Source organism: Phragmites australis, chromosome 5 (genome assembly GCF_958298935.1).
Source record: "Phragmites australis chromosome 5, lpPhrAust1.1, whole genome shotgun sequence".
Classification (NCBI taxonomy): domain Eukaryota; kingdom Viridiplantae; phylum Streptophyta; class Magnoliopsida; order Poales; family Poaceae; genus Phragmites; species Phragmites australis.
In genome coordinates, this window is record NC_084925.1 from 6,826,473 (window position 1) to 6,840,091 (window position 13,619).

General features: G+C 40.8%; 1 protein-coding gene across 8 annotated transcripts; it reads left to right on the top strand.

Moving 5' to 3' along the window:
* Nucleotides 1-7,307: 7,307 nt before the first annotated feature.
* On the top strand, nt 7,308-12,303 carry LOC133918619 (probable histone deacetylase 19). 8 transcript variants are annotated; one of them, XR_009909812.1, is made up of 7 exons: nt 7,309-7,937; nt 8,262-8,702; nt 9,391-9,621; nt 11,387-11,478; nt 11,611-11,657; nt 11,748-11,807; nt 11,952-12,029. XR_009909812.1 is itself a non-coding variant. In XM_062362580.1 (7 exons), the coding sequence occupies exons 1-7, from the start codon at nt 7,395-7,397 to the stop codon at nt 12,057-12,059; spliced, it is 1,536 nt and encodes a 511-aa protein (XP_062218564.1). In that variant the 5' UTR covers nt 7,309-7,394; the 3' UTR covers nt 12,060-12,303. The 8 variants fall into 8 exon arrangements, 7 of the variants coding, with proteins under 7 accessions (XP_062218571.1, XP_062218564.1, XP_062218565.1 ...); XM_062362580.1 differs by having other exon boundaries at nt 11,597-11,657; nt 11,952-12,303; XM_062362581.1 differs by having other exon boundaries at nt 11,597-11,657; nt 11,955-12,303.
* The last annotated feature ends 1,316 nt before the right edge of the window (nt 12,304-13,619 follow it).

Below are 13,619 nucleotides of genomic sequence, written 5' to 3' on the forward strand. Positions count from 1 at the left end.
TCCCGATGAACTCGAGTGCTAAAGAATAGGATTTAACTCATTTGCACTCAATCTTTTAATCTCTCAACCCAACTCACTTTTCTTCTCAAATCACACATTAGATTGGAGTAGGAGGGAGTTCTTTTGGCTCTAAAAGATGTTTCTTTCGTGCCCTTGCAGCAGCCCCAAATGATAGGGGTGAGGGGGTATAAATACCCAACCCCCAAAAACTAGCCGTTACAGCACATTTTTGTACTAACCAGGAGTCTCCGGGTCAACCCGGAGTATCCGGGTAAGATAAAGAAGGCAAAAACGAGCACCCAGACTCGGAACCTCACCCGGAGTATCCGGGTCAATTAAAAGAGCCCAAACCGAGACCGCTCCCCGGAATCTCACCCGGAGACTCCAAACAACCTGGATAATCCGCACAGCTGAACTTCGAAAAACGACGATAACTTTTGATCCCGAAGTCTGATTTCGACGATTTTGGACTCTATAAAAAGCTTATTCATAGGGCTACATATCCCAATTGAATTCATGACCTCAAACACATTGGATAAAATTAGGAACACTCTAAAATCCAATTCGGACACTTCCACACTTTCCACACTGGGATTTCTAAAAGGAACTCTCACTTGGGTTTGGTTAGAAACTCTTGAGCACTGAGACACGACAATTAGCTCTACATTGCATCCCTCTTAATAGTGCAGCATACCTATACTCAAATTCAAATATAGAACTTATTTGAACCATATTGAGCCTTTGAATAACTTTCAAGTACCGCTTCTTTCATTCAAACCTTGATGGTTGCCAACTTTCATATATTCTTCACTCCAACTTTTCTTGATTCTTCATATGATTGATGCGAATCACTCATAGCTCCCCATGGCCTCACATGGTCTATTGGCGCAAAGCCTTCACTCGCTCTTCACCACCACCTTGGTCCTTTGGCGCAAAGCCATTTGCTTGCCCTTCACCACCGGTTTGTCCATCGCAGCTGAGTCTTGCTTGCCCTTCACCGTCTTGCCATAGAAAACTACTTTGTATTCGACATCTTCAAGGAATTAACTTTATCAAATATGGAGTCCATTCTTGTTCTTTACTCTTAGCATATATGATTTCAATTCAACTTATGTCTTCATATGGATTCTAACCCCAACTCACTCTTAAGCACACAGCACACGGGTTAGTCCATAAAACTCTATTGATAATACCATACCTTTAGTTACTTGATCTCCACAAGTAACTTAGTCTTCAAGTTTATTACCAATCTTTTTGAGTTTTTCTTTCTCCTTATGAGCATCACTAAGAGCTCATTGAGAAAGATGCATTTTTTTTTGTTCTCATGGCATTTCTCAATAAATCTATGATTCATCACTTATGCATATCCTATGAAATAACCTAGAGATCATTTATCTTGATGCATTTTCAATCTCTTCATTCACTTATAGCTCATGCATATCTCTCAATGCATTGCCTATGGAACAATCTACTAACAAACTCAACACCATTGTTAGTCCATAGGTATTGTCATTAATTACCAAAACCACACATAAGGGCTAGATGCACTTTCAGGTATTGCATCTGCAACTCCAGGTGATGGTTCAATGATCCTCCTTTGGCATGATGTCTGGAAGGATACCCCCCTCAAAGACCAGATGCCGCGTTTGTATTTTATTGCGAAGGATAAGAACACTTCTATCACAAAGTTCCCGAAGAGGGATTTGCCAGATAGGAATTTTCACATACCTCTTTCCCCACAAGCCTTTGGAGAACTCCATAGTCTCCAATTGATGCTTTCGGGGGTGGATCATCAGAGTAACATAAAAGATACCTTGACGTATTGCTGGGGAAATGACAACTACAAGTCCACTAACTTCTATAGGCTACCATATAAAGCTATCTCGTCATTGGTTCCAATTCGAAACGTTTGGACTACAAATTGTTCAAAAAAGATCGAAGTTTTTATGTGGCTCCTTTTCAAGGATAGGCAAAGATTGAAGGCAATGATTATAACTGCGTTTTATGTTCCCTGATGATTGGAGAGACATCCTTTCACCTATTTTTTAATTGCTCCTTCAGCTTGGCTTACTAGTCGAAAGTTGGGATCTCTTAGAATCGGACTACAAATTTCTTCTCAATGGTTGAGCAGGCAAACCATTCTTTCCAGGAGCCTTTCTTCATGGAAATCTTTGCTATTGCTACGTGGGAAATCTGAAAGCTGAGAAACACCAAGATCTTTCAAAGGGAAAGGCCTTCGCTCCTAAAATGGAAGAATAACTTCTGTGACTCGATGCATCTGCAGATGCATAGAATGAGTGGCACCTGCATTCTTCGCTTTCTTTATGGATTGGGGGGGGGGGTGGTTCTTGCCCCCCCAGAAGCCGAGCCAAAATTTAGACATGCTTAGGAAATTTGGTTTCCGTTTGGATCAAGACCAAAATTTGGCTACGCTCCGAAAAATTTGGCTGGCCAAATTTTTTCTATAGCAAAGCTAGGCAAGATTTTGGCACCCAAATTGCTACCTAGATTTTTGGCTGACTAAAATTTTAGCTCGATCTCAAACCAAATACTATTTGGTATGACTAAATTTTAGCATAACCTTAGTTTTGACTTCTACCAAATTTTGGCTTGGCTTCCTAAGAGCGAGAACCAAACAATCCCTAGCTCTCTTGTTTAGAGTCCTTCTCTTTTGCTTTCTCTCGGCTTTCTCTCTCTTTTCTTTTTCCTCCTGGAGGTTTTGTACATCGTTTTCTTTGTTTGTTGTTTCCTTTGCCTTTTTTTAATAAAATTTTCGCAGTAGTGTGTTGCCCTACTGTCATCGTTCCAAAAAAAAAAACAGTGCTGGAGCAAACCATGCGCACAACTGAGTTCTTGTTTTGTATGTTTATTTTGTTCACTCTTAACAGCTCACATAGCACGGCACACAATGATGGAGAAATCTACAGTGCCATATCTCGTGACACTTTTCCAACTTGTCACTTCTCAGCGGTGGCGGACCTAAGATTTGACGATGAAGTATTTAGTATTTATAAAAAAAAAATTAATTCAAAATATGAGAAGTCCATAGTAGCGTAAATTTTAAAGTATAAATTATTCAGAGTAGAGAAGTTTTAACTAATTAAGAAAAATTATAAAGTACTTAAAAAAATTACAATTTAACTTTGTGTTCCTTTACGGCTTAAAAGCGTTTAATGATATCACGCAGTCACAATATGGAGATCATGAGCTCCTGATACCTGCTGTTATGGTATGAGAAGGTGAACTCTTTCCAGTTAATAGGTTAAGTGGAGGATAGATGGTAGCTTAGGCTCACGTTTTGCTGGGTGGTCTGATGAATTGAAGCAGTAAATAAGTAAGTTGGCCTAACTAGAGATATATATACATGTTGTATAGGTGCTATATACTTTTTTTAAAAAAAAAAGTTAGGTATTTAGTTGAATACCCTTGCATCATGGTGGGTCCACCCCTGCTTGTCAGCTGTTAATAACCAGCTGGTTTGCGTATCTGGATATCAGGACATGACACAGTTTGGGCTGAACTCTGGCCGGCCATGGTTGGGATCAAGCGTGAACATGACACTTGAACGACAGCACTCTGAAAGTCCCGTTGCTGTGAAACTAATTGAGTTAGGCTTGAGCCTGATGCTGTTTTAAGTTGTCTAGCTAGGCCAAGTTAAGCACATATTTTTCTTCCAAAGAAAGTTAAGCACACATTTAACTGGGTGGAAGCACGACAAAGATGGGACCCAGCCATGAATGTTCCTAGAGTTTTAATCTTATTACCATCGCAAGCTCTTTTTCGTAACATCTACTCCCTCCGATTACAAATATATATCATTTTAGATTTATGTACAAAGATTAAGAAAGTAGATCAAATGATCTTGTTGCCTCTTATTTATTCTGTATTGGAAAAGATAATCTATTCATTTGTGAGAGTGATAGCATTTATTAAACAAGAGCAAAAAAAAAGAATAAAAGAGAAAAAAAATATATAGAAATTTGAGAATGACTTACATTTAGAGAATAGTTGAGGAAATTAAAACGACCTACATTTATAATCAGAGGGAGTATATCGCTATTGGTGGCTGTATGTCTATATGCCTAATTTCTTGACGTAAAATTTGGGTCAAGCTGCCTCTTTTGAAGTATATAAGGAAACGCGCTTACAGCTCTCGAAACCCACAGGATAATGGAAAGTTTGAACCTTGAAATATACTAGCAAAGCTGAGACCATAGAAAGGGGCCAAAAAGCTGCTGGTAGCTATCGCACAATGCAAAGGTGTGACTAGGAAAGAGACGGTGGTGACTTTGCCGGCAGAGGTCATGTGAGAATGGCCTTCGTAATCGTTTCATAACAAGTTTCGTACGTATAGAGTTTTCCAAGTCCAAATGGCCATGTTTGCAAGTTGATGTTTTTGGTTTGCAGAGGATAAACCCATTGATTTTGATTTTTGCTACGAATATTCTTTTTTGCCGTTTGACTTTGTACTGTTACGTAGGCTATGTCAGAGGCCTGACGAAAACTTCTTTTAACAACATTCAAATGTTGTTTGACATTGTCAGAGTGGCAAAAGGCAAGTAACCTTTTCAATTCAGTGGTATCAGACCAGTAAACGAAAAAAATATGGCAGCCTAAAAGTATTTTGAAGAGGTGGAAAAACCAAAAATCCCATAAGGACCCTTTTGAAGCAAAGGAGAAATGAAGAATTTCAACATAATTGAATATTATGGGGGGAACTGTATAAAACGCTCTGAATGAAGGAATTGGCCTCTTTAATTTCTTTTAAATCCATATTGTTGTGATTAATGTTGGTTATGACACTACTGTCCGATAAATAAAGCACAAACATAGATCTAATCAATAACATAAGGACATCATAGATAGGATGAAGCTCTCTTCCTTATTCTTTCTCTTTCTTCTTCCTTATACAATGGGATAACTTCTTACTATATAAAATATGAAAGAAGCTAGGTAAAGAGTTCATACATAAGTAAGAGGACATATGTGCCCATCTGTCCTGCACTGCGCCTGCTTGGTGTTGTCGTGGCCAAGTTGGTCTCCCCTCGTGGGAAGATCAGGTTTACAACACACATGACATGCTTATTCCATAAAATTTTGAAGAATTTCTAACACGAGGCCAAACCTCATGCAAGAAATCATTTTGTGTTTGTCTCGCTTTTGATTCCATTTTGTTTTTCTTATGTTTCATCCAACACGTGTAATGAGACTTACCAACGAAGCACAATCTGGTGCGTGCCATGAGACCGACTGGAGTCAAAACCGGGTGCCATGTCTGTGGGTAATAGAACGGAGGGGCAGGGGCCGGCTGGCCCATAGTGCACGTCCTGGCGTGAAGGGGAAACACTGAGGAGCCAACACGTGCTCAAAGGGCGGGAAGCACAGAGGGTTAATTTTTTTTTCTACTCTACGTGATGGATATTTCTCAAATGATATCCACTCGAGCTACTATTTCAAAATATCACTTGATCCCTTAGAAAAAACTTTCGATTGCCATTTTAAAGTACTTTCCACTGTCACTTGGCACAAGGAGCGACGGCGCGACCGCTTCGCTGCGCCACCACTGGCCAAATCAGCTCCCCTTCCCACGTCTGCATGAGCCCTGGCTTGCACCACGATGGCGAGAGAAATATGTGGGTGGGGAGGGTCGGAGGGAGGAGTAATTTGATCTTTTCACGTGGTTGTACAGTTGAAAAGAAAATAAAATAATTAAAATAAGCTATCTAATTATGACAGATCTGATTAATCCTACCGTCCATCTAAGTTGATGGAACCGTCGTCGTCGTATAAAATTGAACTATATTTTTTTTTCAAAAATACATCTAATATTCTATTATCTATCTTACATACCTAAACTTCTAATATTTTTTCTCTATATATTTTAAAAGTACATTCAATATCTCATTATTTATATTTCTCACCTAAACATCAAATATTTATTTTTTATATATTCATCGTCGGATTTCTCCAAAAAATATACCATCTTCCGTATTTTACCCATATCATCGGATTTCTTCGAAGGATATGCTGCCTTCTGCATTTCACCTATGACGCTGGTAGTGATTTATCTACAACTGAGGAAAGGGCCAGAGTTAGCATTTAGCAGCATGGAAATATCTCCGTTGGCATTTTGAATCATCATTGCATTTGGCCTAATAATAGGATCTACTCGTGTGAGATGTAGAGCTAGTGTATGTTTGGGTTGGAACCCGGCCGAAGCTGTCTGGCCAGGCAGCGTCTCCAGGTGTTCGATTTCCATTGCCTAAGGCTAGGGTCGCTGTCTGGCGAGCTACCTGTCAAAGTCTGAACCAAATATGTCCTTAGTGCCAATCGTCGAGCCTATAGTTCTTCGGCTTGCCCACTATCTTCTCTTTCCTCATCTCAGCTATAAGCTGAGCAGTAGTTAGTAGACTTGGCTGTTACAATTGCTAAGCAATAAATGATATAAGTTTGTCTTAGTGTTGAATTTTCGCATATATATTTATAGCATGTTTGATAGAGCTCTCTTGATTTAAATTTTTCTTGATTTAAATTTTTTATGAAGAGTGATTCTCTGGGAAGTGATTTTGTAGTTGAAAGTGATTATCTAAAATAAATTTATGGAGGAAGTAATTCTGTACGGAAAGTGAATCAGGTGGGACTGCTTTTTTTAACTCCTCATTTTTTAGTTCATTTTAGAGAATCACTCCTATAAATTTTACTTAAAAAGCTAAAAGTTGAAAACTGTTGTTTAACTAAACTCCTCTAATTCTAACTGAAAAGCTGTCATAAGAGCTCTGACAAGTAGACCTAAAACATCACTAAGGATGCATTAGGTGCTTTTACATCACATGTTCATTCAAAATTCAAGTTCAAATCTCAAATTGCGGACCACATATCCTATTACATTATCAACGTATGCAGTGCATATGCGCGAGGGGTACATTGATTTCCCCGGATAAAATATTTATCGTTTTGTTCTACTAACTTAGTATCGAATCATTTGCTCATATATTCACACCGAGGACATTGGATGCGTCTACATCCCACGTTTGTTCATAATTTGAATTTCAAATTTCAAATGGCGTAGCACATATTCCGGTGTATTATCGATATTTCAGACGTGTATTGCGTATGCGCCGATGGGTATATTGGTTTCTCCCTAATAAAATCATTATTGTTTTGTTCTAATAACAAAGTGATAATTGCATAAACCAGAAAATTAGTTAATCAATTCCTCGTTTTCACATTTTCCGTCGCACACGGCCCACCCCCGCTTTCTAGCCCCTTCTCCGATTTTGTCCCCCTCGTATAAATTCTCCTCGCCGGTTCGCCTCTCACGTCTCCTCCTCAAACAAGCACTAGCATCAGAAAACGGAAAAAAATTTCCCGCCCCAAACCCCAAATCACCAGCGATGGACCCCGCGTCGGCGGGCTCCGGCGGCAACTCGCTGCCGTCGGTCGGCCCCGACGGGCAGAAGCGGCGCGTGTGCTACTTCTACGACCCGGAGGTGGGCAACTACTACTACGGGCAGGGCCACCCGATGAAGCCGCACCGCATCCGCATGGCGCACACGCTGCTGGCGCGCTACGGCCTCCTCGACCAGATGCAGGTGCTCCGCCCGCAGCCGGCGCGCGACCGCGACCTCTGCCGCTTCCACTCCGACGACTACATCCACTTCCTCCGCTCCGTCACGCCCGAGACGCAGCAGGATCAGATCCGCGCGCTGAAGCGGTTCAACGTCGGCGATGACTGCCCCGTCTTCGACGGGCTCTACAGCTACTGCCAGACCTACGCGGGCGCGTCGGTGGGCGGGGCCGTCAAGCTCAATCACGGCCACGACATCGCAATCAACTGGTCGGGGGGCCTGCACCACGCGAAGAAGTGCGAGGCGTCCGGATTCTGCTACGTCAACGACATCGTGCTCGCCATACTCGAGCTCCTCAAGCATCACGAGGTGAAGGATGATGCTTCCTCTCTATCTGTATGCCATTGCCCCTGACCCGTGCCTTGCCATGCTTTGCTTCGGCGGGCTCGATTAATTAGGTCTTTCTATTGGTTCATTCCGTATAGCTACATGGTTATGGGTAATTCTGTGAAGTTACTTGGTGATGGGTATGTGCCGTTTGGGGAAAACTAGGTACAGAAGTAGCTATAGCAATTTTTCCACATTTCCATCGTCACTCATTTTCGTCGATGGCCTCCCTTTTTGTTTTAATCTTCTATCACAGCGTTCTTAGTCGTTTTGGTGTGCTAATATGTGATGTCTCAATATGTGCAGAGAGTTCTATATGTTGATATTGATATCCACCATGGTGATGGAGTTGAGGAGGCTTTCTACACAACAGACAGGGTTATGACAGTCTCATTCCACAAGTATGGGGATTATTTCCCAGGAACAGGGGATATCCGAGACATTGGGCATTCAAAGGGGGATTATTACGCAATGAATGTTCCGCTGGATGATGGGATTGATGATGAAAGCTACCAGTCCCTGTTCAAGCCAATCATGAGCAAAGTTATGGAGCTTTTCCGCCCTGGTGCAGTTGTGCTTCAATGTGGTGCTGATTCCTTGTCTGGGGATAGGTTGGGCTGCTTCAATCTCTCAATCAGAGGCCATGCAGAATGTGTGAAGTACATGAGGGCTTTCAACGTTCCATTGTTGCTTCTCGGTGGTGGTGGATATACCATAAGAAATGTTGCACGCTGTTGGTGTTATGAGGTATGATGATCTAAGTAAAAGCTGACTTTCTTGAATCCTTTTTCTGGTGCACTGTAATGACCAATGAGGGTTACGCTGAAATAAGTTGTAGATGATGTGCAAAGGCAAGCTAGAATGTTCTAGAACCTAATATTGTTTTATGTTCCACTTCAGTCCGCACTCTAGATATTTGTGGTACCTTTGCTTATGTTGACCAGACTGCAGTTTAAGCCACATAACACCCATGGCCCAGGGTTTTGAGCAATACATGTAATGCATGGTTTGAAAGTTTGTATATGTTATCTTGCTCAAATGCATATATTTGTTAAAGAGTTGAGATACGTTTATGAACTTATGCAGTAACAGATTTCGTGTTTCTCAAATTATCGAGGATTTGTGTAGAGCAAGAGTGCCTTCTTAGCCAAGCTTACTCTTATTATCAACCTTGGAGTTTATTGAGGATTTGTGCGAGCAAGAGTGCCTTCTTAGCCAAGCTTACGCTTATTATCATCCTTAGAGTAGATCTGTAGTAGAGAGAATAAATTAGCCCAAATATCACTTTCATCTTGTACCAAGGACTTTTGTCGCTGGACTTAAATTTTAGATTGCAGATGTTAGAATAGTACATATTTGTCCTTGTTTTGAATTTTGATGCTGCCTGATGTTTGTTTCATATAGTATTTTTTTTAATTAAAAAATCATTGTGCAGACTGGAGTTGCGCTTGGTCAAGAGCTTGAAGACAAGATGCCTGTCAATGAGTACTACGAATACTTCGGTCCAGATTACACTCTTCATGTTGCACCAAGTAACATGGAGAACAAAAATACACGACAGCAACTGGATGATATAAGAATCAAACTTCTGGATAATCTTTCAAAACTTCGACACGCTCCTAGTGTCCAGTTTCAAGAGCGATCTCCTGACACAGAGTTACCTGAGGTGAGAAACTGACCAAGAGGGTATGATCTAGTTGCTGGATTCTTTCTTGCATGGCTGTCTTCATGAGTATTAGATTTGTGGTTTCTATTTATTTTTAATCTAGTAAACTGGGGAAACTTGATCTCTACCAGATGCAGATTCCTAGAAGCAAATAGTAGAACTTAGATTCAGTCATAATAAATATGTTATCTATTTCTTTTAAATATCAATAAGCGGTATTAAATCCGTCACCCACCTAGTAGTTTTACAGCCTTACCTGTTCCTTGTATACGACCTAATAGACCTGCTTTTGGAACATCGTGGTTTTGAGTTGACCAAAGATGGAAGACTGATAGAAACTTGGTGCCTTTTTTTTCTACAACAAATGAACTAATGCATGTTGTCCTTAACATCATCTTGCTTCATGTAGTGACTTTGTTAGATGCAGTGGGCATGCTATGTATTTCAATGCTTGTGATGTACTCATGCAGTCACGCCTTGTCTTCATCCCATATATTTGTGTTCTATGCGTTTCAGTTGAGGTGGCTTGCCAAGATAATTTATACATTTGATTTTTTCACCTTTATTCTTTGATTTTTCGCGTTTCGAGTCTTGGAAGAGACTGTGGAAAACTTGGGTGCCAAGACGATGCAAGTTCTTATGGTTGGCAGTGCTTAACCGATGTTGGACGGCCGATTGTCTAGCTCGGAGAGGAATGCCGCATCCGGCAAGATGCCCACTTTGTGATCAAGAGGACGAAACCATTCAACATATTCTCTGTTCTTGTGCTTTTGCATGGGACTTGTGGTTCAGGCTCCTTAGCTAAGTCGGTCTCCAATAGCTTGCACCATCTGATACAGATGACGTTTTTGTGGACTAGTGGCGCCAAGCGCATCGAAGGGTAGGAAAAGGAAGACGCAGAGGGCTCAACTCTCTCATCATCCTAGGCGCATGGTGGCTGTGGAAGCACCGTAACAATTGTGTGTTTGAGGGTGCCTCACCTCGTGTGGGAACGGTCCTGCAAGAGATCTCATATGAGGCACGACTGTGGATTATGGTGGGGGCAAAGAGGTTGGGTGCCTTATGGCAAGATTAGGACGCATGATAGAGGCCTCAACTATGGTTGTTTCTTTTGGATTCTGTAGCAAACCATTTGAGTAGCTTACCCTCTCCTACCCCTCTCTTTCTTGCTTCAAGGGGCTCCCCTTGAAGCTTCGTACTTGGTTCGGCTATCTTCTATCTTAATAAAAATGATACGCAGCTCTTTTACGTATTCGAGAAAAAAAATTCTTTGATTCTTCTCATCCGTATTGGTTTTGGATGCACACTTTGTTCCATATACGGTTTATTTGTATACCAGGGACTGTGTTGTGGCTAAGAGTGTGATTTTTGCTATAAAGTGTTCTTTTAATATATCTGAAGCCCATTCTGATGTTATCATCTCAAGCTCAGTACTATGGTCCATGGGCTCGCTGAACAAGTCATAATATTAGGTTTGATAAAAAAATTAATATGCTTAATTGAGCATAGATCTGTGATGCCAATTATGAACAAAGGATGGATGATTAATAATTTATTTTGGTTAGTTTGACCCTTGAACTATCTACATGAATATTATAACACTGTTCTGAATCTGATCCACATCAAACGTTAAGCTACGCAGTTGGGCTACCAGAAATGAAAATTTTTAAGTGATCCTTAGTTGTTGAATGGGTCCTGGTCTTTCCTTGGAGGTGACAAGTCAAAAGCTGATTGTATTTTGGGTACATGAATGTTTGATATACAGCCAGATGAAGATCAAGAGGATCCAGATGAAAGGCACGATCCTGATTCTGATGTGGAAATGGATGATCGCACACCTTTGGAAGAGTCAACAAGGTCTCTCTCGCGCGCGCGCTGTCTCTCTCTCTCTCTCTGAGATTGTATTCATTTACGGTTGTTTTTCTTTCATCCTGATGGCTACTGTGTGTGCCTTGCCTCATGTCACTTTTTGTAGGAGAAGCATTCTAGGTATCAGAGTTAAGAGAGAATTTGCTGAAAATGAGACCAAAATCCAGGTATTTTGCAGTTTCTTTAGCATATTTTCTTTCGTGGAATAATGTAATTATCTGTTAAAATAGGCATTCTTATTGTTTTACATTCTGCAGGATGGTAGCAGAGGACTGAAACCCATGGTAGAAGACATTGGCTCCTCCAGGCAAGCTCCTGTAAGTGTCTTCTTTTTCGTATTCGTTAATATAATATCTTGGAAGAACTCAAAACATGCACGCTACTCTAAATGTTGGTCAACACGGTTACAGTGATCATCTAACCGAAGCTGTTTTTTCTCTCCACGGTGCTGTCAACTGCAGCAGGCGGATGCAAATGCGATGGCAATCGACGAGACAATCAACGTCATGAATGAACCGGAGAGCTCAACTAAATTGTCAGACCAACCAGCTATGTACCACAAGCCATAATTGCAACATCTGGAGTTGCCTTGCTTCTGGCGCACAGGTTCCCACATCTTTTGATGCTCAAAAACTGAAGTGAATCCGGGATACATTCTGCCATTTCAAATTTGATCCGAGTTCTATACATCTGTACCTTTTAGTTCAATAGGATTCCATGGCGGTTGAGATAGACGATAGTCTGACCCATGTATACATGAAACGTGAATTAAGTTGTACAGTCATTAGTCAATGCAATGAACTTGAGGCTAAATTTCTTTGCGTTCCTTTTTATATAATTCTGCAGCTGGATCTTTTCCACCCTATCAAACTTAGGGTTCCATGGATCATGATATTGATGGTAAAAAACTTGGGGTAAAAACAAGCATCAGCGACAGTAGCTGAAAGGGCCAAGTTGATAGTACCACGTCGGAAAAAATTGGGACTCCGTGGAGGCTTAGTTAAGGTGAGAGACTTAGTTGAAATTTGTAACCTTTCAAAAAAAGCGTCCCCTTTTGAAAAGAATGGTGGCCCTTAATTTTGCTTTGGGAATAACGAGGCAAGTTAGGCACGGAACCGAGTGATGTGGAGCTCGACCAAAAAAGAGAAAAGAAAAAGGGTCAAGAGAAGAGCGACGTTTCACGCATCCTTCGACAAATCCAAAGTTCCGCTTGCCATATTGTACGAGACATTCAAAGTTGTATAGAGTGTGACTGGTTACTTGTATGAATTTTATTTATATAAATTGTATATATAGGTTGAGAGGAAATAGGTTGAATGGAGTTATATTTATTGGAAAGATTGACGTTTGATTGGTCGTATCTGTCTGAATATACTGATATAAGTTTTTATTTTGCTGATCGAATCTGAGGCTACAAGTAGATGCAAGAGTTGAGATTGTGATTGGTTGTTTGTATTAAAGTGATTTTATGACACTGACAAGTAAACTTGTCTGTATAAATAGATGCAAGACCTTGCATCGAGTCAAACTTCACTTCCGACTTACGACTTAGGTTGAAGACGTATATTTATAATCGTAGAATCTGACTTGAAAATAGTAATAACTAAATACATATTTTATGAAATAATATGTATCCGTCAGACAAGATCTCCAAATACAAACGACCAATCACACCCGTAATAAACTTTCTTCCACTGACCCGTATGTTAAACGATGTTGGCAACTGGAATACTGGATACGCATACATATTGGCGCTTTGGTTTGGGATCATGGCGGCCGTGTGCTGCTCACTGCATGGCGTAATTTCTTACGTGCCAAGCTTTTATTGAGATTAATAAACCGCTTCGGCGTGGAGTTTTCTTGAGAGATGATATTCGTAAAACAAATGCGTGGTATGAGATTCAGTACGAGAAGCTTCCCTTTTATTGTTTCTCTTGTGGGCTTATGGGGCACTCGGAGTTGGAATGTCCTACCCCGGCTCTTCGTGATTCTGAGGGCAAGTTACCGTATGACCGCAATTTGAGAGCTCCCGAGGAGAAAAAGAAAAAGGCTAAGGTCTTTTTTTTCTCTCTCTAAATTCTAGATTGTAGGAGTTTATTTTAGTGGATTATGAATTGTACTATAATTCA

Coding starts and splice junctions, on each gene's coding strand:
- LOC133918619 (XM_062362580.1), top strand. CDS start 7,395: ATGGACCCCGCGTCGGCGGGCTCCGGCGGCAACTCGCTGCCGTCGGTC. Junction 9,622..11,386: donor CTGACACAGAGTTACCTGAG/GTGAGAAACTGA, acceptor TTTGATATACAG/CCAGATGAAGATCAAGAGGA. Junction 11,479..11,596: donor CCTTTGGAAGAGTCAACAAG/GTCTCTCTCGCG, acceptor CACTTTTTGTAG/GAGAAGCATTCTAGGTATCA.